Source organism: Colius striatus, chromosome 8 (genome assembly GCF_028858725.1).
Source record: "Colius striatus isolate bColStr4 chromosome 8, bColStr4.1.hap1, whole genome shotgun sequence".
NCBI lineage: Eukaryota > Metazoa > Chordata > Aves > Coliiformes > Coliidae > Colius > Colius striatus.
This window is the reverse complement of record NC_084766.1, coordinates 24,569,974-24,596,800: the sequence shown is the minus strand read 5'-3', so window position 1 is coordinate 24,596,800 and position 26,827 is coordinate 24,569,974. Positions and strand designations below refer to the sequence as shown.

Sequence of the window (26,827 nt, the reverse complement as noted above, 5' to 3'; positions counted from 1 at the left end):
AGGACTAGGTCCTGGTCACCACTTTGAAACATCACATTGTCAATCACCTTCACAAAAGCACAACACCTTTGCATTTCTCCAGTTTCCAACAACTGCTCTGAAATCTATTCAGTTAAAGAACCCTTCAAAAGTAATATTTTTATCATGAGAAGAAAACCATTAGACAAAATTCCTGCCCTCCCTCCTTTTATTTTTTGAGAGATGGGGTAAGTCAAACAGACTAACTTATCTGAATTCTTATCCCTCTCCAGGCCTTGAATAATTTCTAATTCAGACCTTTTCTCATTTCCCTGAATGAAAAGTAGTCATTCATGAAAACTCCTAAGGCTAGTGAAAGACCACATGAAATCTCAACATATATAAGCAGTTGGATGGAGCAGGGAAAGGCCTAGAAGAGAAACATGTTAGAGGCTTCCCTGGTTCCAGACAGCACCATGCACTTTGCATGCCTGATACAGGCTGCTCAGGGAGAGTATCACAGTGCCAGTTTTTTGGCTTCATCTTGCCTCTGTTGCAGACACAAAAGCAGCTGTTAAACCAACAGGAAATGAAGCAATGCAAAATCTTGCAAAGACAAACCAGAAGTGAGCACAAACCTTCTGTGACCACTGACTTTTTTATCTCTTCCTAGTTTAGACTTCTCACCCTGGGTACACAGAGAATTCCCAGGGCAGTCACTGTGTCACATTAAATGACACTGATTTGCCAGCAGCTGTCTGTTCTGCTGCTTCACCCTGAGTGCATTATCCACTCACAGCATTTATGTCTAGTTACTAAAAAAAAGAAGAAAATAAGGATAGTAGCAAAATAAATCTTCTGGAAACACATGTGATGTCATTAAGATTACAGACTTACTAAGGAAACCTTTAAGGTGGTTTATAGACACATAAGATGTATATTGACTTGAAAGATGCCCTCAGAGAGTTTTTCCTACACAATATTGTTTGCAGAAAGAAAAATGATAAGTACTAGTAAGGTAACAGTACTGAGTTACTTGCCACTGCATACACACCAAGAGTCCAGGGTGACCAGGGAAAGCGAGAGACAGGGTTTTTTTCCTGTATAAATACTTGTACCTTTTCTGTGTTGTTTACAAGCTAGAGAGAAACAGTAAATTTTCTCTCTCAACATTCTTCCAGTTTCCAATCAATCAGATCTATGAACCTCTTTCCCAGTACCCAGCTTGGTCAGTACTAACTGCCTCAGAAGCCAGGAAAAGAAATTATTGCTGTTGTGAAGGAAGACAGCACAATAGCACACCTAGATAGTCCTTAGCTTTACGAGTATAACTTGTGCCCTTGAACAGGAGGAAGAGGTTTAAGAGAATACTGAAATGTCCTTAAATAATCAGTTTTAAACACTCACAAAAATCTTGCAACATTAGAAGCAGTCTTGAATCTGCTTATTACAGCTGGCTTACAGTCCCCTCCATAGCTTCACAGAATTGCAATAGAATCATGCAACAGAAATCCATTAGGTCCACAATTGCTCTGCCAGCACAGCATTATTCCCTACTGTACAACTTCTCCCAAGAATGCTCTGAGGATTAATTCATTACAGTTTGTGCCATGCTTTAAAAGCACTCAGTCTACAGAAGAGCTGAGAGAATTATTAGAGTGAGGACAATCAAACCCTGGTGATCCTCTCTCTATCCCAGTGGGCCCTGTTTAGACCAGCAGTTTAGCCTAACAAAGAGAACAAATTGAAAACCAAATTCAATACAACAAATGTGAAAATGTTGTGATAAGAATGCAGGCACACAGGACACAAGAATTTTTTAAATGGTTATTAACTTCTACTTCTTACCTAATATTGACTAATGCGTGGGTCACCTTGCTTGCAGGCTCTTTCCATTGACCAGCATTGGTAGACAGCCTTAGAACTGAAAGGAAAAGACAGCAGTGCTGACACAAAACTGGCAATTTCCAAATCAAAAGCATTAAAAAAATCTGCTTTGGTGAGACAGGAGTCCATGAACCACATCAAAACAAAGGTCATTTTTGAGATGATCCGTGATCCAGGGCAGAAGTTCTCTTCAAAGCCCATCTAAGAAACATAAGGAATGCAGAAGAGGTGAGCAGAAAAAATAATGGCCAGGGAGACAGGAAGCAGAGGGAACAGAAGAGCCTAGATCCTGCTGTCTGCTTTCATCACCGTGTATTAAAGATCATTTCCTCCAGAAACAGGGCAAAGTCCCAGGTCTACGATACCTTTTATTTCACACACTGCTGTTCTCCTCCTATTTATGCAGGATTCCATCTGAGCTGGACTACATCCTGCAATTTAAACCCACCCCAGCAGTTATGGATGCTTTACCTTCCCATTTATCTGGAATTGAAGAGAGGAACTATACACCAGCCTAGGAAAAATGCTTCCCATAGGAACGAGGGTGTTGTTCTGTTGCACAGATGGTCTCTGACAGACTTGGGAGCAGATCTGAAAACATTCTGCAATAGGAAGAACTTCTAGGGAATCCAATTCTTTTCTGCCAGAGTACCAAAAATATTTATTTAGGTCAAAATCTGTAGTGTTTCTATGGTGGCAGTTACCTGCACATCTTTTGCTAAGTACTAAAACAGTAATAGGTCCTGCAGCAAATCTTAGAAATAATTTCCATATTGCCTGAATAGAAGGAAATTTTCTATGAATTTGTATATGCAGGCTTTTCTAGAGGTTGCATTCCACAAGGAAGGTTCGCCTTCACCTTAGATGTGAAGGAACAGCATGTCATTCAAATTTAGGATCACAGAGAAACATAGATGCTACAAATGAATCCATAAGCGCAGTGGTTGCCTGTCATTGCTTCCAGTCCTGCAGATGTGGATAAAGTTCAGACTCAGGACAAGAAAAAAAACAAAACAAAACACAAAAGCAAGGCAATTAGATTCCACCTCCACTCCAAACATAGAAAGTTTCAACCACATTAACAGGAAAACTGGAGGAGTGAGCAGCTTTTTAATCTGTGCTAACAAATGCCCCAAGGCTCGGGGACAGAGGAGTGACTGTAGTCCCAGTGACATGGACTGACATCAAAGGGAAGCTGTCAGGACACCTAGTTAAACCATGGGTTAAACCAGTGCTACCTTCTCACTTCCTAGTGCTACCACTACATGTCATCTGCAGAAAAAAAGATGTTAGCTCTGAGTAACGTTATTTGTCAAACACTAGGTACTGTACTTGAATATCTGAAGTAATGTATTCAGGAAGTGTTTCCATTCAGGCATCTACAATGTTAATTCAAAGGGGTTTGCTCTGTGTAGCAGGATGGAAAACATTCATGTGACAAATGAATTGTTTCAATAGGTCAGATGAGCCTATTGCAGCCCAGCTGAGTAATTATATGAGTGCATTATGCTTCCATTCCCCTTTTTTTCAGTTTCCACATGAGACAGGTTTGAAAAATTACTGGCTAGTAAAAGCAGCTCATCTTACTAGCTGCAATCCTTGTGAGTAGGAAAAGGGCTAGCAAAAAATTCTTGTGCGCTCAGAGAGTACAAAAATGGCCAAGTGATCCCTCATATAATGGACAAAAACTGAAAGAAGTCTGTTCAAAGAGACAGTTCATTTTTGCTTGCAGTTCCAGGGAGTATTCAGATACTTTTATTTAGGTAAGGAAGGTTCTCTCCCATGTCAGAAAAGTGCTGTGGCCAATTGTCCGTCTTTCACTGCCCTTTAATTCCCCTTATATGCCTATATTAACTCCTGTTGTTCACTGGGCAATCACACTGAGAAAGGAGCAGGCAGTGAAAGGAAGAAAAGTCCTTCTACAACAAAGCAAATAAATAACTCAGCTATATTCTTTTCTTCACAGTTTCAAGCCTGCAGGCGCTACACCAGTGTTGCTGCAGCTACCCTTGGCTGCAGGCTCCTGTATGCAGTGCCTGATTATGCCTCCACGCATTCCTTGCTCTCCTTTGCTCCTCTTTTCTCTGCTGGGTGTCACTTGGTGGCATTCCAGCCTGCCCCTCTCTCTTTGAAGCATGGCAGTTTCTGTCTGTTTTGCCAGTAGGCACATTCCTCAGTCCAGTCCTTTGCTTGTTACTGCAGAAGGTTTGAGAGGGCTGTTTTCTTGGTTTGGTTTGGCAATGAGTGTAGTAGATGTGATTTGTCTAGCACAGCAGGATTCTTGTTATATAAGTTCCTCAAATTCTTTTCCAAATTGCTGTTTGCATTGAATGTTTCTCTGTGCTGGTTGGTTCTGCAGCGTGTACCTGCCTTCTGACATAAAACTGCCCAATGTAACAGATGCAAACTACAGGAAGACAGGTGAAATACCACAGCTGTGTCAACAAATTTGTATTTCCAGCCACAGTAAATGGCAATGAGTCTGTTCCTATTTTTTTCTTTAAAAAAACTATTTTAATAAGTTTATCTCTCTCAATTCTTAATTTACCAAAAATATCTTAGTACACATGTCCAAGACAACATCAGCAGGAGGTGGGCAGAAAACACTTGACACAAACATACCCCCAACATCACCTTTACCCTCCAGTAAACAGTAGGTACTCACCCATGGAATAGAGGTTGTCAAAATTCTGGTGCATCCGAATGATTTCATAATACAGCTCATCATAGCTGCTGGGCGTGGGGAGAAAGGTGTCTCCGTAAGTGATGAACATGTTGAACAGGTTCACGACCTACACAAGGAAGTAAAAAGAAGTTACAACAGGAATATTTACACAAAATCTGTTCTGCAACAGAAACAATACAAGCTAAGTCCAGAACCTTCAAAGAAATAGCTCTCAGATGCATTACACAGTATTACATCACTGCTTTCTCTATTACTTTCTTTATAGTACAGAAGAGACAGATGAGAAGCTTAAATACTATTATATCTGAGGCCATGAAAAGAGTTTTCTATTATAGTTTATACAAAGGGCCACAGAACAAGAAAAAACATTACCAAATCTGGAAAATTGAATTAAGTCACATAGACTTGTTTACTTCAATGAGCAAACCCTACAGTTGAGCCCAAGCATTGCCCTTTCCAAGCACCTAGCGAAACAAACCACAGTAACATTCCTCTGTTTTGTGGCCTTGTTCTGATACCTCCTTTATAGGCCAGAAATCCTGCATTCTTTCCTAAGATTCATTCAAGATAAAGGTGTTTAAAATAAGAGGATTTGCTTTGTCTGTACTCACCATAAGAGCAAGAGTGAATATATTGTGCTTGGCTAGCAACGCAGTCTCATTAGACATGAGGAACTTCAACAAGTTGATCAAAGCTAAGAGAAAATAACATGCATTATTAAAATAGAAGTAAAAGCAAAGCCATTCTAAACAAGTGACTTAAATACAGATGCATTTGCATAATCTAGCATAAACTAACCTACATGTCATCTGCTCACCTGTCAGAAATCTATTGATTTACATGTCGTTTGGGATGGAGGGTTTTTTGTAGCTAAAATACTGTGCTGGACAGGTAAGTCTCAGCTATTTTACTGTCACACATTTATTTTCCTTCACTGACTTCCTAATCAAATCTGCTCAGGCTCAAGGTAAGTCTCTTGCTAGCTTAGTCAGTTCACAGGAGATTTTTCTATCTGCTAGATCCTGAAGCGAGCTTTGGGGCTGAAGAATCCAACTGTCTCGTTTCTGCTTCATACATCACCAACACGATGTATGCACAGTCAGCCCCAAACTGTCACTCTTGTTGATACATGCAGTTAAAAAAAAAGAAAAAGGAACAAAAAACCCCCACAACACAGCTTTTCTGTAGCTCTATGTCTGTGCTGCTGCAATGGTACAAAGAAGAATATAGTACTTTCTTGTGTCAGTTATCTAGGGCTGTGCAGTAAAGACTACAGATCTGGTTCACACTTGTCTTAAAAGAAACAACAAAAGCTTGTGCTGTAACTACCCAAAACCAGTTAGTGATAGTGGGAATTAACAAAAAGGTTGCCTAAAAGGGCTTTAATCAAACAGACTTTACAATAAATTGTAAATTGTATTCCATACATTTGCATGAAATGGAAAGTTCTTTATCTTGGGGTTTTTTCTAGTTCTGGGGGAAAAAAAAACCCAACAAAAAAGCAAGCTCTTTTCTCTTGCATTATAGCTGCTCAGGGTTGAAGGCTGATGCCTGACTAGATCTGATTCATCATGTACTCTCTGCTCTGAAGGCAACAGATTTCAAGACTGGAAACATCTGAATGAGATTGCTTGCAAAATCAAGCTGGAATGCTACACAGACTTCTTTTTTAAAAAGGTTCTCAATTACCTACTAATAAGTAACTGCAGAGTAACACCAGGCTTTACTCCAATTTCTTATAGGTACAACTAGAATTTGTTAGTCTGTTCTTTCCCCCACTGGTACACAGGTGTTACACACTACCCAGTAACCTGAGAGAAAACCAACATCAAATTGAGGGAAACCCATAGCAAATAAAGAACAGACCATTCATCTCAATCCAAAGGTACAGGCTGTGAAACAAATGGAGATAAAGCACAAGGAACAGGAATGAGTTAAGGGCAAAACTTAGGCACACCACCCACTGCCTGCAGGATTACAAGAATTCACAAAAGATAGATCCAAAAACCTACAAAAAAAGAAGATAGATGTGAAGAGACTGGTGAGATCTGGAATGAAACTAAATGGTCAGATTCTGAATACAGTCCTGCAACCACCACCTTTCAACGCTCTAAGTACACCACGAGTATCAAATGGTTAAATATGTCCCCCAAAAGGGAAGCCTACAGCCCTGACGTACATATTTACTCATCACAGACAGAAGTTGCCTCAGCTTCATCTACCAGCTGGTGGCTTGATGCTGAACTGCAAACCAGAACTAACAAAGTTCTCTGCAAACTCCAGACGTGCAAGTGATTTATCTATCAGAGCTATTCCAAGATACCACAATCAGCAGTAGCATCTCTCCCTTCCATGACAGCAGCGTACCTCGTGATGCAGATATATTAACACCTTTCCAATCTAGCCACAGAACATCCTGGACCATCATCACCTCATCATCGGACTGAAACTCCTGGGACCAAAAGCAGAGCCTGGATTCCACAATAATCCAGCTCTGGAAATACTCCTGTCAGGCATTTTTTTTATTCTTTAAAACAGATGTTTCAAAACAAAGAAGTGGCAGGTACAGATGGGCTCTCTACCAGAGCAGAGATCCAGCTAAAAACAAGTTGCCAAGGTAACCAAGCCTCCACAGCACAAATGTACAGTCTCCTGCAGTCAGTGCCTTGGACCTAAGAGAGCTGCCCTGCATCTCTGTCACGGCACTGTACCACCAGCTGTCTCTTGAATAGTTCTAAGCGTGGCTTTACCTCCTTCCCAGCCACACAAATCCACATAGCCACATCTCATAACCAGATGTTCACCTACTAGCAACTGAGGCTTCTGAAAGCCAAGTTAGCAGAGCTCTGGATTTCCTATAACAAGCACTGTGAAGCCTCTTGTTCAGCCCATCACCTCTCACACTCCCACCAGAACCTTGGTGAAAGGCCTTTACCAGCGGGTGGTCGCATGGCGTGATGAGAAGCCACTGACCATCCAAACACAGTGAACTTGAAAGCTGGCTGTGGTCAGGGGACACTGTTTTTAGAAGAACCAGTACTCACTGATTGACAAGAACAAACACCCTCCAACTGCAGCATTTCTCAGACACCACCCTGAAGCACTTGCACTGCTCTATAGTGGTGACAACACTTGAAGGAGAGCTGCTGCTCTGTTCTACCCCAACAACAGGTCCTACCTTTGTCCCAGTTGTTGTGATGAATTTGCTGATGTTTACTTTTCCTGCTCCAGTTAAAAACTGGAGATTACCATTGCTTGAAATCAATCTTTATACCTGAATTGCACTGCATCATGGCCCACTCACAGCCAATCTATGCTGTTCCTTCCCTAAGAACCAGAAAGGAGAGGCATACACTTCACGTGAAGAAACTTAGTGCTGGGCTGACAGCTGGCCAGAAGAACTAATCCACCAGGTTTACAGTCACTGCATGCAGCAAACAGACAAACATCTCCAAATGTTTGGAAACCACACATTCCTAAAAGAGTTGCAGTGCTCCTAATTAGGATATATACTACATCAATGCTCAAAGAGCAATTGATCTTCTTCCACAATGGCACATTATGCACCAGGCTCTGCTCAAGTGGCTCTAAGAAACAGGAACACTATAGCAAATGAACCCTTAAATCTATAGCTACTTGTATCTCTGTAGTTTGTTTGTAAGGCAGACCCTGTACTGAAAATGAGGACAGATATGCCCTGGTGTGTTCAGGATTAACAACTTCTAGATCCAGCTTCAGATGTTCAGTGCCCTTCAGTGACAATTACACACACAAAATAAACCCTTAGAGCAAAGGTCCAACTGGCTGAACGCCCCTCTGCCCCTGAGCTCCAACAGGGCACTGCTGCTACTACTCCTGAGCAACCTGAAGCCAAAGCAGATGTGTCACTTTTTCCCCTGCTGCAATCAACTGTTCGCCTCTCATATCCCATCTGCAGGCTGCCCTCTCACACTAGCCAGGAAATTATCCATGCTTTTTCCCAAAGGAGGAGCAGTTCCATCTCTCAGCTGTGCAGGCAGACAGAACAGTAGCCCTCACTTGGCCTCAGCCACAGTATCTCAATTTGTACTCCCAGATTCAAGAGTGATGGATGGTGTGGGATGAAATCTATTTCAACATTAACTGGAAACAGCACCACTTTTACAATAGTCCCTAGAATCTTTTCTGTTTTCTAAAGATGCCTGTCTTTGGCACCCCTTACCAAGACACAACACACTCATTCCAGTGAGTCTTGAAACACCCATAATTTAACTATACAGTAACGTCACTAGAACTTCTCTGCCAACAAAAGCAGGAGGCTGTAACTGAACTACACCAGCAGCCATCAGTATTTGCATGTAAGCCCCTCATTTTGTGAGCTGAGCTGAGTGCCCTGGCTATGCTTCTTAACTCAGAAAGAAGCCAATGCAGCCTTCAACACCTACATTTACAGTCTCAAAACCAAGCAGAAAAACATCATGAGTGGACATGAAGCCCTGGGACTGGCTGTATGTGAAAGTGTTGTAAAGCACACAGGTTGGGTGCAATTTTCTCTCCCAAAGATTATTATAGCCAAAGGATGAAAAGTCACATCATCAGCTTTTACAGACACCCTCCTTGCTTTTTAAACCAAAATGACTGCACTGAAAGAGGCTCTTGGCTTTTCTGCCACACAGCTGCTTTTGAGTACAGGCACTTTCCTTTATCAGCTCCTGTGGCCAGTTTGTGCTGAGAAGTAACAGTACTCTTGCTCAGTTATTTGCTGCCCTTCTACAAGCCAATCCTCTCTAAGATGACTAAGGGCAACCAGCATCAATTCTCTTCTAACAGAAAGGAGATGAATTCCCATCATGGACAGATGTCCCTCACTCCTGCCTTCCCCTATTCTTTCTCACACAGAAGACTTACCTTCTGTCCCTGTAAGCCTCGTTTCAAATAGAAGTAAATTCAGCCCCAGCACATTTGGGACTCACACAAAGTTTTTGCTCTGTTTTGTGTCTCAGTGTTCACTGTTTGGAGTCTGTGTCATGCAACAGGAGCATGGAGGTAGGTTAAGTAACAAAAACGAGGGAAAAAAAAAGAAGTAGTATCATCCCTTGAGCAAGTCAGAATGTAGCACAGACTCTGCCAAGAGCATCAGAAGGCTCTGATGTGTTATTGCACAACAGAGCAGAAGAGAACAGCCCTAAGACACACATCAATGAGAGCCTGGATGCGTTGAGCACAGTATGGAGGCCTCTGTTACCACATCTGCTGTGCTTGCAGGTCAAAAACCTTCTAATGGTGCATAAAATGGCTCTCGACAAAGAGCAAGGAAGAAAAAGGGATGTGAGGGCTGCTCAGCTGCAGTACATCAGTTAACAGGATCCTGTACTCTACTATAATCCTCCAACTTGCTAGCCTCCAACTCTCAAGGCACAGCAGGAAGAACAGTGATTTTCCCACTCCTCTGGAAGTTACCACTGTACCAACAGTATATTCACCATCCTCTTTTCAGTGTTTCAACTCACAACCCCCTTAGGAGGATCCCCAACCACATGGCACAAGGCGACAGCTGATAATAACACCTGGGCAACACTTCCATGCTGCAGAGAAATCCTCTGCTTATGAGTGCTTCAATAGCACAGTAATCACCGTGGTCCTCTTATAGCCAGCCTGTTCACATACACATCCTCTCAAGGCAAGGTCCATACCACTCATTGCAGCACATGGTAAGCCAGATCTCTTAAAGACTAGCGCACTAGACCGAAACTGAGAAGAAACTGGATTCAGTTCTTCAGGAAACAGCACTTTTGTCTTACTGTGCTTTAATTCCTTCAACATAAAAGAGAAAACAGCATCATTCTGTCTGCAACAGCACTAGAAAACATAAATAGAGCAATGAGAACAGCCCTGGCTGTTCAGACCAAAGGCCCATCCAAACTCAGTATTCTGTCTCTAACTAGTCAACATCAAATGCCTGTTGAAAAGTAACAGGCCAAATGAAGCTCGCTCATAACACTCTTCCAGATTCCAAAATTCAGCATGATGCTCTTACATGATGGAAACTGCAGCACACTCCAATGGCACAGTCTCACAACATGACAATACCATAGCCATGGACCAGTCCACTCTCCTTTTTCTGACAGAAGTCACAAGGGCTAAGCTAGGATAACCATATACCCCACTGTGCTGTTAGGAGGAGGAGGAGACCCTAGAACAGAGTAATTACCTGCAACAAATGTTATACCTAAAGGGAAATCCAGAAGTAGGGAAGCAAATGGTTCAAATACGACACACTGAGATAACCTGAGTGTTAAGAAGGTGCAGATCTGGCCACATTCGGCTTGGGCAGACAGATACTCGGCAGAACAGGGATCAAAACAAACTCAGCAGGAGATGAATATCTACAGATAGGGTTTGACAGAAAAGAACCAACAGAGGTAGTTCCCAGATAGGGCAGTAGGAATAGGAAGCATGTCAGAGAAATAGCTACATTGCTATTACAAACTAATGCACCAGAGCCCCCTGAGGCACAAACTAACCCAGCATCCTTGGACAAGTGAACCAATTACTCAGGGACAGCACTTGCAGCTTCCTGTCAATCAGTGAAAGCGCCAGAAGACAAGACTGCTGCACCATTGCTGCAATCCCCTCTCAGGGGAGCAGGAGAAGCAATAAAAGTTCTGTCAACATCACTATTTGACATGCTTCAGCCCTTTCCCTCTGCTCTGATAAGGAGGGAGCACTCTGCTCATAGCTGTAACAATTCACCTGGCTGGAGGGCTCCTCTAAGCCCTGCCACCGCTGCCTCCCAGCTTGCTGCCAAGGACACTGCCCAATTCCTGTTCCTGCTCTGTGTTGGCAGGCTCCCCATCACCAGCATCTCCACGCCCTACAGCTGCTGCCTCTTCTCCCCATGACTCTCAAGGTACAGGCATGAAAGCAGACAGTATTCTTAATGAGAAACAACAGCTTGCCAAAGGGCTGGAGCACACGCTGGCATAACCCACTGCTCCCAGGATCAGTCGAATAGGTCACTTCACTTCCAACCCTTTACTTCCACCATATAGTCCCCGATCCCTGGTACTCGCTGCTCCCACCCAACTGCAGCCTGTGGTGTGAAAATCGCAAGCTTAATGGAAATGTTGATTGCTGATGCCAGAGCAGTGCTGCTTGATAGCAATCCACCAAGCAGTAAAAAACCAAATTTTCCAACTTCACATGAAGCTCAGGTGAACAATATGCTTTTTTCTTGAAAATAAAGGGGGAAAAAAAGCACACACCCACAAGCCTCACTCCCCTTTAGAGGAAAGGGAAGTATCGAGCTCAATTCTATTGTCTGACAACACAGGTTCACACTGTTAATTAAATAGTAGTCTTGGGAGTTAAGGTTGCACATTTTTGCACAGGGTTTTAAAATAGAAAAGAAGGAGCATCTGGAGAAAGGGCAGAGATACTGTGTGGAAAGATAGCAAAATAAGGGACCCTGGAGTGCTGCTTCTTGCAAACAAAAAAGGGATGGGTTTAAATCACTGTGTTCTGAATACTGCAGCCCCTCCACGTAGATAAAGAAATGGCTGTGAACAGCTCCAGCTGTAACACTTCTGTCATCAACAGGAGCGTTTCCCAGGAGAAATTATCACACTATCTCCTCTAGGTCACCAAGACCTGCAAACTGTTAGGGATTCACTATCAAATTCTCCAGTGTTAGCCAGCTTTATTTAAAAAGCAAATTACAAGACAGAGCATTACATATCCAGATGAGACCTGCCAGGCTGAGGCAGGATGACCAAAAGGTTACCAGACTTTTGTCCACTTAAATGACTAAATTCCCTTTGTGCTTATCTGATGAAGAATTCTCATCCTGATCTTACCAGGTGATCAATAACAGCCACAAATCTTGTATTGTTCTTTTTCTTTCTATCATTAATCAGGGCTCTTTATCATTAGTATTAAAATATGTTAAGATAAAGTGAAGGTACCTAGGATTAAGTAATAAAACACTAATGAGGATTTAAATAAAAGCAGAAGCCTCCTAAAACTGCCCCACACAGGGAATTTAGAACATCTTCTTTCACAAGAAAGCCACTGAGTTTTTGCATTTCTTACACATGTTTTTTAGGAGATTTATACCAGTACATTTCATCATATGGTTGTGTGCTCTTACCACACAAGTGTTTTAGCTTTGGTTGAAGGAGGTAACATGGAAAGGTTAACGTGTAATTGGACCACCAGTTGAGAATGGCAGCAGGAGACTACAAGCAGCCCTTTGCAGTCTTCCTTCTGAACTTCACACATCTCCTGCCTATAAGTGAGCTCCCTCAGAGTTTTCTTTGGGACAACATGGAATTGCTACCAAAAGTACAAATTAAATAAATCCATGAATACCAACCCAAAACACACATAACAGCTACAATCTAAATTTATTTTACAAAACTATCCTTCCATTTCGATCCTTTCTAAATTCACTGAAATAGCCAACAGCACTAATAGTTGCACTCCTGTACCAAACCTGTGCCAATGCAGTACCACATATCCAACCAGGCAGCAGCATGCCTATGAGCAAAGAAAATAGGCAACTCAAAGGGTTGCCAACTCCCACTACCTATTCTATGGCACATAGCAGTTACAGCCTTCAGTTTGTGTGAGAAACTATATTATTTCCAACAGATTTTCAGAACTACTTCACCTCCTCAGAAATTTCACTGGAATCAATGAGCACAAGTGCGTGTGAACCTATTGGGTTTCCTACTAAACAGCTTCCAGTATGATTGATTTTCTTTCAATTTCAGAGATAAGGAACAGAGGAAAAGTTTGCCAGTCATCTGACTTACTTGTCTGACCTTACTGTCAGCAAGGTGAGCTAGGCTGCCAGACAAGGATGTTGCATAACATGGACGTTAATCAGTTTTAAAATTGATTTAGTGAGACACCTAGAAATAAACAGTAATTTCAAAACTTCAACTTAACAACCCAATTCACTGTAATGCTGAAGGACACTGCTGGTTTTTGTGATCATAAAGCTATGTTTTCCTGCCCCCAGTGTGCTAATACCAGACCTGTGAAGTCACATTCACGTCCTTGACACAGAAGGAAGTCATCAGCATGGCTGAAACAGTCCAGACATCAATCTGAGAAGGAAACACTTTTTCCTCTTTCAAGCATACAATACATTAAGAACCACTGGAACAAAAAAAATAGCCAGGATATACACCTAAGTTAGACACAAGCTCTCATTCCTCAGTTACCCACACTGAAGAATGGTGCCAGGAAAGCATTCCATTAAGAGAATAGCAAAAGGCTATTTAGTTCCATCTCTGAGAGTTAAAAATGCTCAATAGCTCCCTTTCCAGATCATGCAATGTTTTCTAACTTTAAGTTTGTTTCTGGTAACACCTCCTAGCCTCCCTAACCATCTAACTCCAGACCTCATCCTACGTAGTCCCTCCTATACTCAAAGCCTCCTATTCCTCATAATATACTATCATCTCTAAGGCTCTTCACCCTCTCAGGTCAAGATTCCCCCCTCTGGCTCCAAAGACCTACCCCATCCAATTCCCATTCCTGTTGCAGCTGTTCAGCAGCTCAACTTTAACCAGTCATGACACTGTTCTTGCCTCTTCCTCCCTCAGTTCCTGGTTCTCCTACTGAACTACCACTGGGAACTGCAGAGAGAGCCCATCCTTCCCACTTCCAGCCTCATTCCTCAGTGAGGTCACACTCTCTTCAGAAAGCCAGTATCACTGGGTACTCAAACGAGTCATGAGATCCCAAACCTCCAGCACGCCCAAAGGCACACGGCTGAGAGCTCTCAGTAACATGGAAACTCTGACCTTCAGCTCTGTAAAGCTGGGCCAGCCTCCCACTATCAAAAGGCACTGAGAAATCAGGCTAAGCACCAGGTAAAGCCTGCATTAGCTAGAGCATATGTTGGCCTACAGAGGCATCAAAACCCTTCAGGATTTGTTCCATAGTTCCCTACAGTTTACAAGCAATGCAGTGAAGTCAGAAAGCATTTCTGCTGGAAGGTATTTTAAAGGTCAAGTGTCACATAATGACTTCTTCCCAAAACAGCAAGTTCAAGTAGAACCCTTTAGCAAACAGACCTTCTTTGTACTCACCCTAGATTAGATTTTATGAAAGCATTTTACACTTAACACACAAGCTCCTGTTCCTTCTACCTTATCCCTACATATGATCTGTATTAGTTACCATCGAAGACACTGTGCTGCAGAGACCACTCTCATGCATACAACATACTTCACTGTTTAAAGACATTTCCTTCTCTGTTACTGTATCATAGAATTCTTCATTGCACAGAAATTACCTCAGCAGCTATAGCCATGCCATCAAGCTACAACCATGATTGCTTCCTCTGAACTCTTAAGACTTCAGAAGCATACAGGTTTTTTTTAAAGCCACATAAGACACTTACTGAGTTTGTAAGACAGTCAAATTCTAGATCTTTAAGTCTTTTCCCTAAAACCTTTAAGTCATTTGCCAACTGGCCAAGCAGGTCTCTGTAGTCTTTCAAACTCTCATGGCACCTGGTGATTAGGCATTGTACCAGTCAATTGGACTGTCTGGTATAACAATACATGAATCCTGCCTCCACAAGAGCTGCAAGACAAGCTTCCCTTGCCAGGTAGCTGCTGCAGAATGCGACAGTGACAGCAGGATTAGAGATGAAGTGGAGATGCAACATCATCTGATTTCCAACCTGTTCAGCAACACAAATCAGAGGGCTGAAGCAGACTTGATCAACAGTTGAAGAACCAGAAATGCTGTAGGTAATAAATATTATCAGTAACCAATATTTCAGCCTCAGAAATAACATAGTAAAGTACAAGTGACTAAACAATATCACTTTAAACACACACTGTATAAGGGCGAGTGTGTTAGACATACTGAAAGTGGGGTGTTTTTCTCCCCACCTCCCTCATATTGCTGCTCTGTTTTAAATTATTCCACAGAGGAACCTTTCACCTCTTTAGTAGTCACCCAAAAAGATTCTGAAAGCAAGATTATCCTCATGTGATAAATACACAAACTGACCAAAAAAAACAACCTAAGGAGTCTACAGAAAGTCTGCTTTGATAATCCTAAAATAAAAACAGAGAAACATTAACTTCCTGACAGTGCTACACTTCTGAAGCATCTTCATTTTAACAGTACATTCAGCATCTATTGAATTAACTAAGCTACAAGATAAGAAACTGTAGCTCTTACATTACAATAATTTGGAAACTGATCTTCAATGTTTACTAATGGCAAAGCTCATCTTGAATCCTATTTTGCATTCAATTGCCCTAATAAATAGCTATTTCACCATAATTCATTATTCTATTTAAGATCTTTTTATGATCTACTCTTGGTATTGTAAGTCTGTATTAGAATTGCTTTTCTGTTTGTTTAAACATGGTCCTTGCTTAAAGCAAACCATAGCAACTGCAAAGCTACCTGCACTCCCTAAGCTCAGAGTGAATTGCTCAAGCATTACTAATTCTGAGGTGGGAGGAGTTGAAGAAATGAGGTCTTTTTATATAAAAAGATTAAATGACTCATGAAAACTCTTTTGGCATAGCTTGTACATGCCTGAACAACAACAACATATATAGCACCTTCCATCACTCAAGTGATGTTAGAGTTCAACAGCTAAAACCCAAACTTTGCCTTCATGACCAACAAAATAAACTTCATTGTCACATCACAAGGGGCAGAACTGAAGAACTTGTCCATTAAGATGCTGTTCCCGAGAGGCTGGAAATGGTTGTTACTAAGTCAAGTTTCCGTATCAGCTCTATCAAGAACCTCACACTTGACATTCAATAAATCAGTGTTTAATAAGTATAAAGTTCCTGGCATAACAGTCCAGGAGATTTCCAATGGGCCAAAACATCTCTAAAGGAACAGGTCAACACAATCCTATCTGACCTTCGCCAAACTTCCAGGCCAGTCACCAGTAATGGTACACTGTTACAGAAGGAAAACCTCAAGATTTTGTCAGTGATCAAAGGGAAGAGCCACACACCAACCATAGATGATTGAACTAAAGCAAATAATCTGCTGAAAAGGTTTAGTCTAGAGAAGAGGAGACTGAGAGGAGATTGCATTAACATTTATAAATATCTAAAGGGTGGGTGTCAGGAGGTTGGGACATCCCTTTTTTCTAGAGCAGCTAACAACAGGACAAGGAGCAATGGGATGAAGCTGGAACCCAAAAATTTCCACTTAAACATAAGAAAAAACTATTTCACTGTCGAGGTGAGGGAGCCCTGGCACAGGCTGTCCAGAGGGGTTGAAGACCTCCAAGGAAGGAGCCTCCACAAGACCCGCCTGGACATGTTCCTATGCGACCTGATCTAGGTGAACCTGCTTCTGCAGGGGGGTTGGACTGGATGATCTCTAAAGGTCCCTTCCAACCCCTACCATTCTATGATTCTATGAACTAAGATCAACAGACATCTGTGGATCTGAATGTCTGGTCCACCTGTCGGTTGCTGCACTGGGTAATCATTTTCACAGGCTAATCAAATTACAATCGCTTTTTGCCCTCTAGCACCCTTTTAGGATATTCTAGAATCTAGCTCCACTAGTGATCTGATATTTGTTTTCACACTACTTTTAGCTAGAGCCAGCTTATATATACACTACTTCTGCCACCCACAGGTCCTCCTTTCTGCCAATCCTGCCCCCAGCTCTCAAATCTCTGCACCATTCTTTGTCAGCTAAACATTCTTGGTCATCTGGCCAGCACAGCTAGAGATTTATACTGTACTGAGTGAGCATCATGGTCCTGGTCCCTTGACTTAATACAAAAGAATTCATCTCATAGGGAAGACAAGGCTGGGTTACAACCAAAGACTCAGTAACAATATTGCTCTTCCTCAAACCCTGATGTTGAAAACACAAGTTCAACAGAAGTACATCACATGTAAGCAACATGCACATCCAAAAAACTATGAAGTGTAACAGACTGCACAAACAGCCCGATATGTGTCCTGAGAGATACCAAGCACCTGGCTCCTCTGCTTTTCTCTGCAATCATTGCAATTTAAAATCAAAAAGGAAATGCAGAAACGTTCTCAAAGTGCTGCTGGCCTTCCATACTGAAGACAAAGCGCCCACAAAGGAAGAGCATCTATCCATCAGATGACACACGAGTGGCTTTCCTTAATTAGAAACTAGCTGACATTAGCATCAGCAAGTGAACAGAAGGCTCCATATATTGCTGCTGCTTCCACCTACAACCTTTATCTCAGTTCCTCCACACCCTGTAACCAGCTACCTACCCCACAGCACTCCCTTTGTCTTCTTCTCCCACTCAATTTTCTGCCTGAGACAACTCTCCTCCTTTTACGTGCCACGTGGAATTCTCTCCCCTTCTTTCAATACTTCCTTACACTTTATTCCCTCCAGCTTCCTTGCTCCACTCAGGTCTGTTAAGACACTTCCATGTTGCACAACAGAGGCATTGCTTCAGTCACACACCTTGTCATTCAAGAAGATGAGTGTGGGCTTGAAGACCTTTTGTAAAACACACCTGATGGGACAATCTGAGACCTCAGACCTTACAGGGAAGAGCTGCTTCCCTTTTAGCTGTTCATCCAGCAGTGATAGCAATCCAAAGTAAAAGCCTGAAGGGGGATATGCTCATAGAAAGGACAATAATGAATTCAGATGTCCCTGTACTCTGGCTTGGAATCATCTGTCAGATGGATCCAGACTATAAAAATAGCCATCCTTTCACATCAAAGGCAGCAGTATTCTGGGTAATCAAAGAGCAGCCTTGACAAGAATAAGAGGTAACTATGAAATATATCTCAAGGTAGGGCTGGAAATTAGCCATTGGTCTGCCACATATAGCACTCTAGAAGTACACACCTGGAGCATCCATGATGTGCCCTTTTACAGGTGCACATACCCTTCAGCTCAGGGCCTCCCAGCCCGTATGAATGAGCTACTGAAGAATCTCTCTGTTCACCTCAATATACTATATGAAAAAAAGACTTTTAAAGTGCTCTTACTGTAATTTATGCAGAAATCTATAGTAAGTGTAGGGCTCCTCAGCTATATCAGCCATGCAGACCTCCCAGGCCCTTCACCAAAACCTGACCAATCTGAGTGCTTTTTATTTTACTACTTTGCTTGCAAAGCACGTGCAGTATTTAGTACTTCTGGGGCACTTTATGTTTCCAGAAGCATTATACAAATACCAGCTAATTACAGACAGCTAACAAGAATATCCCAAGATACTGAATCTCAGTGTGTAGCAAAGATTTTTATTTTTCAGCTCCCTAAACCAGGGAAAGCTAAAGGCTGAAAGACATCTAAGAGTGTGCTGTCTGAACTGTGGAACAGTACCTTCAAGCAAAAGGTATGATATTTGAGACTTCCATACTGCCAGTGTATAGGAAAGACACAGCTCAGCCTAGCCAAATAGGATTGGATCTGGTTGACTGCTGAGAAGATACCACACAGGCTGTCAGATGCAATTTCTATTCTCAATAGACATCCACATTGAACACGCTCTTCCCCTGAACAGGCACTACACTGCAGCTGTGCCTCTAGGGGCTCTGTTCTGAAGAAAACAACAGAATCGCTAATCCTTTAATTAGGGGTACCCACTTCACCTTCTACAGGAATAATTTAGAAAGTCTGAATGGGCCACATGTCACACAAGGCAAAAATGTTATAACTGAAAGTGACTCAGATTGTTGGTTCGTTTCTCTGTATCTACACTCAGCTGAAGGGAAGTACTCAGTGTTAATTGAGAACAGCTTCACCAACCACTCATCACTGCCTTGTTCAAAAGTCATCCTCTCTCAAATTTCTGATAGGAGTTGTATTACACTAGCCAAGTTGCTGATCCTGAATCTCAAGCACAGCTCTGGGAATACACAATTAGGACCATGTTTCTATAAACCTCTTGTTTAAGCCACAGCAGCTAAGGAATTAACTGTACTTTCCTAGCTGAGCTACTTCACTGCTTCCAAGACAGGAACAGAAGCACACACTATATCCACAAAACAAGTCTTGTAGGTCTCATCATCCATTCTGCTACCCCCTTCCTCAGACCTCCCACACAATAACTGCATCAAACACAGTCCTACAAAACTACGTCCACTAGCTATGAGTCAAATCCCGTAACATTTATCTATCTCAGGATACCAATGGCATAAACCAGACTACCTATCATCAATGAAAAGGTCAGAGTTAAAAGCCTCTTCCCTCCTATTGACATTTCTAGGTTGCTTCTCTTCAGAAGGAGCTACACAGGCTATTCTATATGTATACATCTCAGAGTAAGAAGTAAGGTTTGCCTCCCTTTAGTAAAGAGCCTGCCTCCTTTCCACTCATAAATATCTGAAAGAAACACTACTGCATAAAACATTACTCCATTTCTCCAATCAGGTGAAGAGGGACCAGGTAATGAAAAACAAAGACATTTGGGTACCATGGTGATCATGGCCAGACAAGAAAGTAAATTAGCTACCATTATGATAACAACCCAGCTTTCCAAAAGAAGTAATTTGCATGTAGCAACTAAGAAGCAAAATAAAGATACTTTAACAGAATTGTTGCTTGCTGCTTAACCCTGTAACAACAGAACAAGCAGTCACAGCCATCAAACAGCCACCCACTCTGGGCTTTTCATATCTGTCCCTCTCTGCAGCTGCAAAGTACCTGACCAGAGCTCCCTCCAGGTGTAATGAAGCCTCACTCTGCATTTCTTCTGGTAGCACAGCAGCTTGTGCACAATCTGAATGCACCGTCTGGAAAAGAGAGGGCAAAGGATTAATTACCTGCCATTTCCCTGAAATTCTAGATCAAACCTGGAAACGTCTCTGAAATCTGCAGCAAGGAAACAGACAAACAAAGCTTGATGGAGGAGGATGGGGCTCATGGTTTTGGGCTGCTAAAGGGACGCAACATGAGTGAGGGGCCTGTATGCCAGTATAAGCTCAACATGATTGGATCGACTCCAAATGCAAGGTTGTTGTTTATATTTAATTAATACTATCCACTCTTTGCTGCCCTTTACCTAAGGGCCCCGTAAGCTCCACAAAAGGAGTTACTTAACTTGCAGGCTCTGTACATTGCAGACACTGAGCTCTGACTTTGTAAAATCTGGGCACAATGGGGCTTTTCAGTTTCTTTGGCCCAAATGATGAAGACTAAGGGAAATGACAGATTCAGACAAACTGTAGGACTTTTAGTTTGACTGAGGCACACATTTTAATTACAGCTTTTTAAAAAAGAACCGTTTCTGACAGATTTTCTGGTCTCCCATTTATGTATGAGCTTTAGAATGATCAAGCAATACACCTGCAAACTCTGAAATCCCCCGGCATACAGCTAACATACGAGTGAAGTCTCTAAATTCTGTAGGTCTCTATAGCATCCAGAGTTCATATCAACTCTTAGGCGCACAAACATACTTCCCAAGTAGCATCAGAACTAAATAGACAATATAATGACTAAATTCTCTAGCACCAGCTATTATGAAGGACAAGACAGAAAATACATACACATTTGAATTCCTTAGCCCAAGCTATTTATAGTTATTGACATTTAGAAAGAAAACAGAAGAAAGATTTCAGAAGGAAAAAAACCCCTTTTTGCCCAAATCCTTATTTCTCAAAACCACATTATCTCATTAATACCAGCATCCCTCTGCACAGACATTACTGAAAGACAATGCACATCAGACAAGCACGGAAAGATAGGGTTTTTTTAATTTGCATGGAAGTTACTCAAAATGGGTTGAAGAATTCAAAGTAAGGCTTTAAAAAGCTTCAAGAAATAAAATGCAGAATGTATACATTATTCTTTTCAGACTCTTAGATGATCCCAAAAATACCATCACGACTTAAGGACCGAAAAGGACTGTAGATGCATGAAGGTTATATCATGTATAATAGCTGAACATCACACTAATTGCTCTATTTCAAATTGGATTCTCACAAATTAAACTAAAGTAAGGAAACAAACCAGCTAGGATACAGGCAGTTGTCTTCAAGTCAGGAACACCAATCACTCTAGGGGAAGACTGGCTATTTCTGATGTTACTGATACCAAATAACTTCCAGTACCTTTCCAGCTAGGTGTTTGCTTGGCTGTAAGACCAAAATGGGCCTCTGTAGAAAAACTACTTAAGGCACTGACCAGAAAGAACCTGTCAATGGCTAAAATGCTTCTTTCTAATTACAAAAGCTGTTAATGCAAAATACTCTGCAGACATGTCTCAGCATTGAATCCTTGTGGTCATATACAGTAGTACACAGCTTTCTGGGTGAAATCAAGGCATGGATGAAAAGAGATGAGGAGAGACATAACAGTCCTCATACTCCTGCCGAAAGAGACAGAGTTGCAGCTCCCAGCCTACAAGACTCCCAAACCAGGCTGCTTTACATTATGAAACTGCTTTAGTTACAAAGTTATCCATCCCGGTGGGGTGTCTGGTTTTTAGCTTTGTGCTAGGGATTCATAACACACATATCAGATAAAAACCACCTTTGGTCAAAGCAACCTGGATTTCTTTTTTAAACATGCCCTCTCCTTGGGCAGCTTCATATTGTCACCTTTTATATGTATTGCAGAGAAGCATGACAGTACTTGTGCATTCAGAACTCCCCGTTTGCCTGCAATAACTGTGTCTGCTATGGGGTAGTTTCAGACAGGAATGTAGTGAAAGGACTGCACAAACATGACAAAATGGTTGGACACAGTTACTCACTGACAGTTGCTACCACTTATTATTCTCACAGGGTTTCTTGACATGACCTTACATTAGAGCTCAAGCATTTCACACCTTTCTTGTGAAATTGCAATGTACTGCACCCATACAGTTAATTCTGTAATTTGACATTAAAAAACCCGCATTTCTCACAAACTCATAATTGAACTGTACAAGCCTTGCAAAGGCACTGTAGTTGCAGGGTTATTTGGGTAAAATCAGAACATGCTGAAAAGTTACCTTAAGGGAAAACTGCCTATGTATCTTTATCTCTTCTACAGAATATAGTGCTGTTTAAGCCTTGGGGAAATTCAGTACTGTACAAACAGTCAGAGCAAAGCCAATGATCTGCCTAAATCCTATTTCTTCCCTTCAGGCTAAAATAGAACAAAGCATTCTAGTGGCCTCAAGGGACACATGGAGTGTTCATGTGTAGCCCTGTCCTCTTCTCTCCTTTTCCTCATTGCTAAGTTTTACCCCTTGGTGCCCAGCAGGCTATTTCAGGCCTCCCACTCTCCACGTTGCCTTCAAGGCCACACGTCAGTCATCCTTGTTTTTTCAAAACTGTCTTTTCAGTTTCTAGACCAAGATTCATCTCTGGGAAGTAGAGATTCTTGCAGTGACTCTGTATTATGAAACTTCTTTCAGATTGCAAAGCTCTTTGCATTTGATCAAGTAGATTAGGAAATCAGTCTGAAAGGTGGAAATTTCATTTTGCTTTCAATTTTCTGGCACACAGAGCATTTTAGAAGGAGAAAAAGTTGCTGGAAGGGTTCACGAAAAGTCATCCTGCTCCCCAGTAGCCACAGAGTGTTATTTCAGCTGGAAGATTGCTGTAGGGCTAGAATTTCACCCAAATTCAAACTTCAAATGAAATCACAATGAGTCACCCACAGATACTCACACATAGAGATCCATAGGAAATTCTTTCATCATGTGTGTTACAATGAATTCCACCATCAAATCTGAGAGAAAAGAAAACGACAGAGTAAGCATTGAGCTAGCCATGGTTAACTTCTAAGTAGGCAACAATGAAGAAGGCAAACTGCCCCACTTTCCTACCTTTACCAGACAGTAGTCCCTGCTTAGATGAGAGAAATTTCACTTTGTCTGTTTGTTTTAGAGAGCATTAGATATCCTCTGGAATTAAAGAACTGCTGGAAACTGAGAGCACATACTGTAATTTGCTTTGAGGTAGTGCTTCCCCATATGCTTTCCCTCACTATTAGTTAAAGAAGAATACATCATGAATCCTGATGCTTAGAACTGCTCTCATACTTCAAGTCTTGTCACTAATTGAAAATTCTATTGGAAAGTGCATTTAGAAAATGATTCTTACCAGAAATGCTGCACAACCCAAATGTTTACTTCAAGACAAGACATTGTAGGGGACACCTGTTTTTCCCTAAAATAAATTCTGAAGCAAACCTAGTTTGATCTCAACATAGGCTAAGCTTCTGCTTAAGACTCATTCAGGGAAAAGAAAAAGAAGACAATGTCTCTGACATTTAAGGACTCCCAGTGTGAGGATAAGAGGCGAAGAGTATAGAAACAGAATTGAAAGAGATAAGTTACTATGGTTCAGCTAATAAATGCTAACTGAATGTGTGTTCTCTGCCCAACACAATTTTAATACAAAGTGCTTAACCCATGCCAGCGGTAATAAGTGCGAGATGCAGCCTCCTAGGGTACTAATAGCCCAGCAATAAGACTCAATAATGACTAAACACAGTCTAAGGAAAGAGTGCATTAAATCAAAGTCTAGAAAGATTCTTCATGCAGCTGTCGTGTCTTGGCTTCAACAATCACCTGTTTGAAAATGCTGCAGTCTGAGGCTGTTTCAATATCATAAGGTTTAAGAGTCATTCAGGGATCCAGGCTCTGCCCATTTCTGCACCCATTAGTGCTTTTGGCCTCCACAGCACTGAGTGTCACAACTTCATCATGTGCTGCACGAAAAGCTTTTAACTGTGCCTCCATATCCACAGGCAAAACCAAACCCAGCTACTGACATTTCTATTGTGTTTTTTTCCCCTCGGAAAAGGCTAAATGCCCAGAAAACATGTTCACAAGCATGTCCTTCCATAGGTTTGCCCTCGTGTACAAAGTACTTGTGTCTAATTCACCTAGAACACTGAATTTATTAATCAACTGCCCTCCCTACTGCTACTAATTTGAGTTTAAAAGGCCAATAGGCTCCTGTAAAACTTACTGTAAATACATGTAGGTTTTCTTGCAACGGAGCAGCAGTCTCGGATTTAACTTCTCTGTGAGGCAGTCATGTCATAGAGATGGACAGTCCACCACTGGCAATATCTGCAGTATGTAACTGTCCCCCTTTTAAGCCCATCCACCCCTCACCTTAATCCACAAATCTCATATTTCTAGTGTGGAACAAAAAAATGCCACAGAAAGAAGCAGACATGTACTCTTAACAATACTCACCAAGCACCGCACACACCAGTGGGCGACAGGGCAGGTTCTTGTCTGCTGCTTTCTTCCTATGTCTCATTGGCTTCAAATATACGAAGACAAAAAGAAGTCAGTAGAAGCCTGAAGTGACATCCTGTGTATTACTGGTTTTTTTCATGCAGTTAATACAAGCAGCACAGGCTTTCCTCTGTCTTTTTCTCCAACTGCTTTCTCACCTATATCCCTAAAGGCCATGGCTGGAGCAAAAAGGTGTCTGCTTTTCAGCCCTATCTAATCACTACAAAGATGACTGTTTCTCTCCTGGACTAATGCCCCTTTCAAGTGCTGCATCACTCTCAGATGAGGGGGAACTTGACAGTACCACAAAGACAGAATGCATCAAGTTAGTATAACTACTCAAGTTACCTTTAACTACAGAGCTTCATGACCCAGGTAAGGACATGTCCTACACAGACACCTATAGGAAAAAATACTTTCTTCCTTGAATTTGAATCATCCCACCCAGGATGAAGCATAAGCCAAATTTGAGCACTCTGTCTAACTCCAGATGGCTATGAGGGCTAATGCTTGCTCAAGATTAAGGCAGAACATTCTCTCCGCCACTAATTTCCTCAGAGACCTCATAATACACAGCTCCCTCCCAGCTACACAGGCCTCTGAATTCACCAGCAGGGCAACCAGCTCTTTGTTCTTTGACAGAGTGAGACATTCTGAGAGCGTTTTCAACATCATTCCCCAACTACTGCATTTCTCACAGTATTTCCACGTGCCTTAGCAATCTAGGTTAGATATCTGTGACATAGTTTTCAACATACAGGGACTAAAATCCTCTGTGCTCTCTTACCAAAGAGAAAACAGACCATCTGGAGGAAAAGACTCACCATCCTGTGTAGGTTTACTCGAAAATTCATGTTGTCATCATGAAGAAATGCATTAGCATACTGATCCTATTGAAAAGGGCAAGAGGAGGAGATATGAAAAGCCAACCAACTGCCCAACACCCTCCAATTGCCTCTCAAATCACAAGTGTTTCAGTTTAAGACTCCCAACACACAGCTACAAGGGTACAAAGCCACCTGTTACCTCCTCTTGTCCCCACTCATGTCTCCAGTCACACAAAAGTAAATCCCTCCTGATCCCAATTTCACTTTACAGTCTGCACTACTGCTTGTTTTGTTAAGCATTTCTTCTCTATTCTCTTTCTTTGCCCATCCAGACTCTGGACTGCACATCCCAGTGTCAAGAGTTTAGCAAGTGCTGTATAACGCAAGGTGCTTTTCCAGAGCACAAGTTTCTGTCACGGCGTGTATGAAGGTTTACATTGGCATTTTTGATTAACATTTTTGAAGTTACTGCAGTACCAGCAGGTAGGTTTATCGGCTGCTCCACTCCTCAAGTAAAGTTCATTCCAAGACCAGCTCTAAACGGAAATCATCCCTCGAGATAATACACAGGCAGGCTGGGTAATAAATATACTCTCTCTTTCATACCAGAACCAAAACATGCCCTTGTTGTGTAGCAACAGAATTTCTTATCTTGTGTTATCTATGCATCCACCTGAAGAATTCAAACAGAGTTCTCAAAAACATGTAATTATAAATATTTGAAATGGAGATTATTAGCTTTCAGGCAGAACCCTGAAGAAACATTACTTCAGAATCCTTACACTGGCTACCAACACCACTGCTTTTTATTCTAAGAACAAAAGGTCTTCACTTGCAAGCAAGCAAAACGCAAATGCCACACAACTCCATCATCACTCAAGTCAAAACATTAGCACATAATTCCCATAAGACAGGACCACACTCAGCCAGGACTGCTGACACAGCTCTGTGATACTGCTTTTTCAACTTACTACCAGACTGTCTTGCTTGTAGGGACCTACAACCATGTGGCTTTATTTCAGACTTCTATCAGAAGGGATATGGCATTGCCCATATAATGAGCAGCAGAGAGCTGAAAGTCATTAACGTTACTCATCTAAAAGCCACTCCACAAGGTCACTCGACAGCTACGAGCGAAAAGCCTTAGGTTGACTCTTTCCTCTCATCATCCCTGGCAGTTGGTTAATCCAAATAAGATGATTTAATTTTCATGTCTCAAGTCTATTTTAACTCTACTGCATCAGGTTTATTAGCAAAATGTTAAGTGCCTGACGTCCT

At 41.8% G+C, this 26,827-nt stretch overlaps 1 protein-coding gene across 7 annotated transcripts in view; it reads right to left on the bottom strand.

Annotated features, from left to right (window-relative positions):
- The window catches only part of ARMH3 (armadillo like helical domain containing 3), a 131,046-nt gene that overhangs the window by 68,038 nt on the left and 36,181 nt on the right, over positions 1-26,827 (bottom strand). For 6 of the 7 annotated variants that reach the window (XM_062001508.1, XM_062001507.1, XM_062001509.1 and 3 more), the window contains 7 exons: positions 25,547-25,612; positions 24,678-24,747; positions 23,137-23,197; positions 20,180-20,268; positions 5,143-5,225; positions 4,511-4,637; positions 1,807-1,882 (listed from right to left, as the gene is read on the bottom strand). In XM_062001508.1, the coding sequence (XP_061857492.1) occupies positions 1,807-1,882; positions 4,511-4,637; positions 5,143-5,225; positions 20,180-20,268; positions 23,137-23,197; positions 24,678-24,747; positions 25,547-25,612 (572 nt within the window). Of the gene's footprint in view, positions 1-751; positions 774-1,806; positions 1,883-4,510; positions 4,638-5,142; positions 5,226-20,179; positions 20,269-23,136; positions 23,198-24,677; positions 24,748-25,546; positions 25,613-26,827 lie in introns of those variants that run through there. The other variant, XM_062001510.1, reaches the window with a different exon arrangement.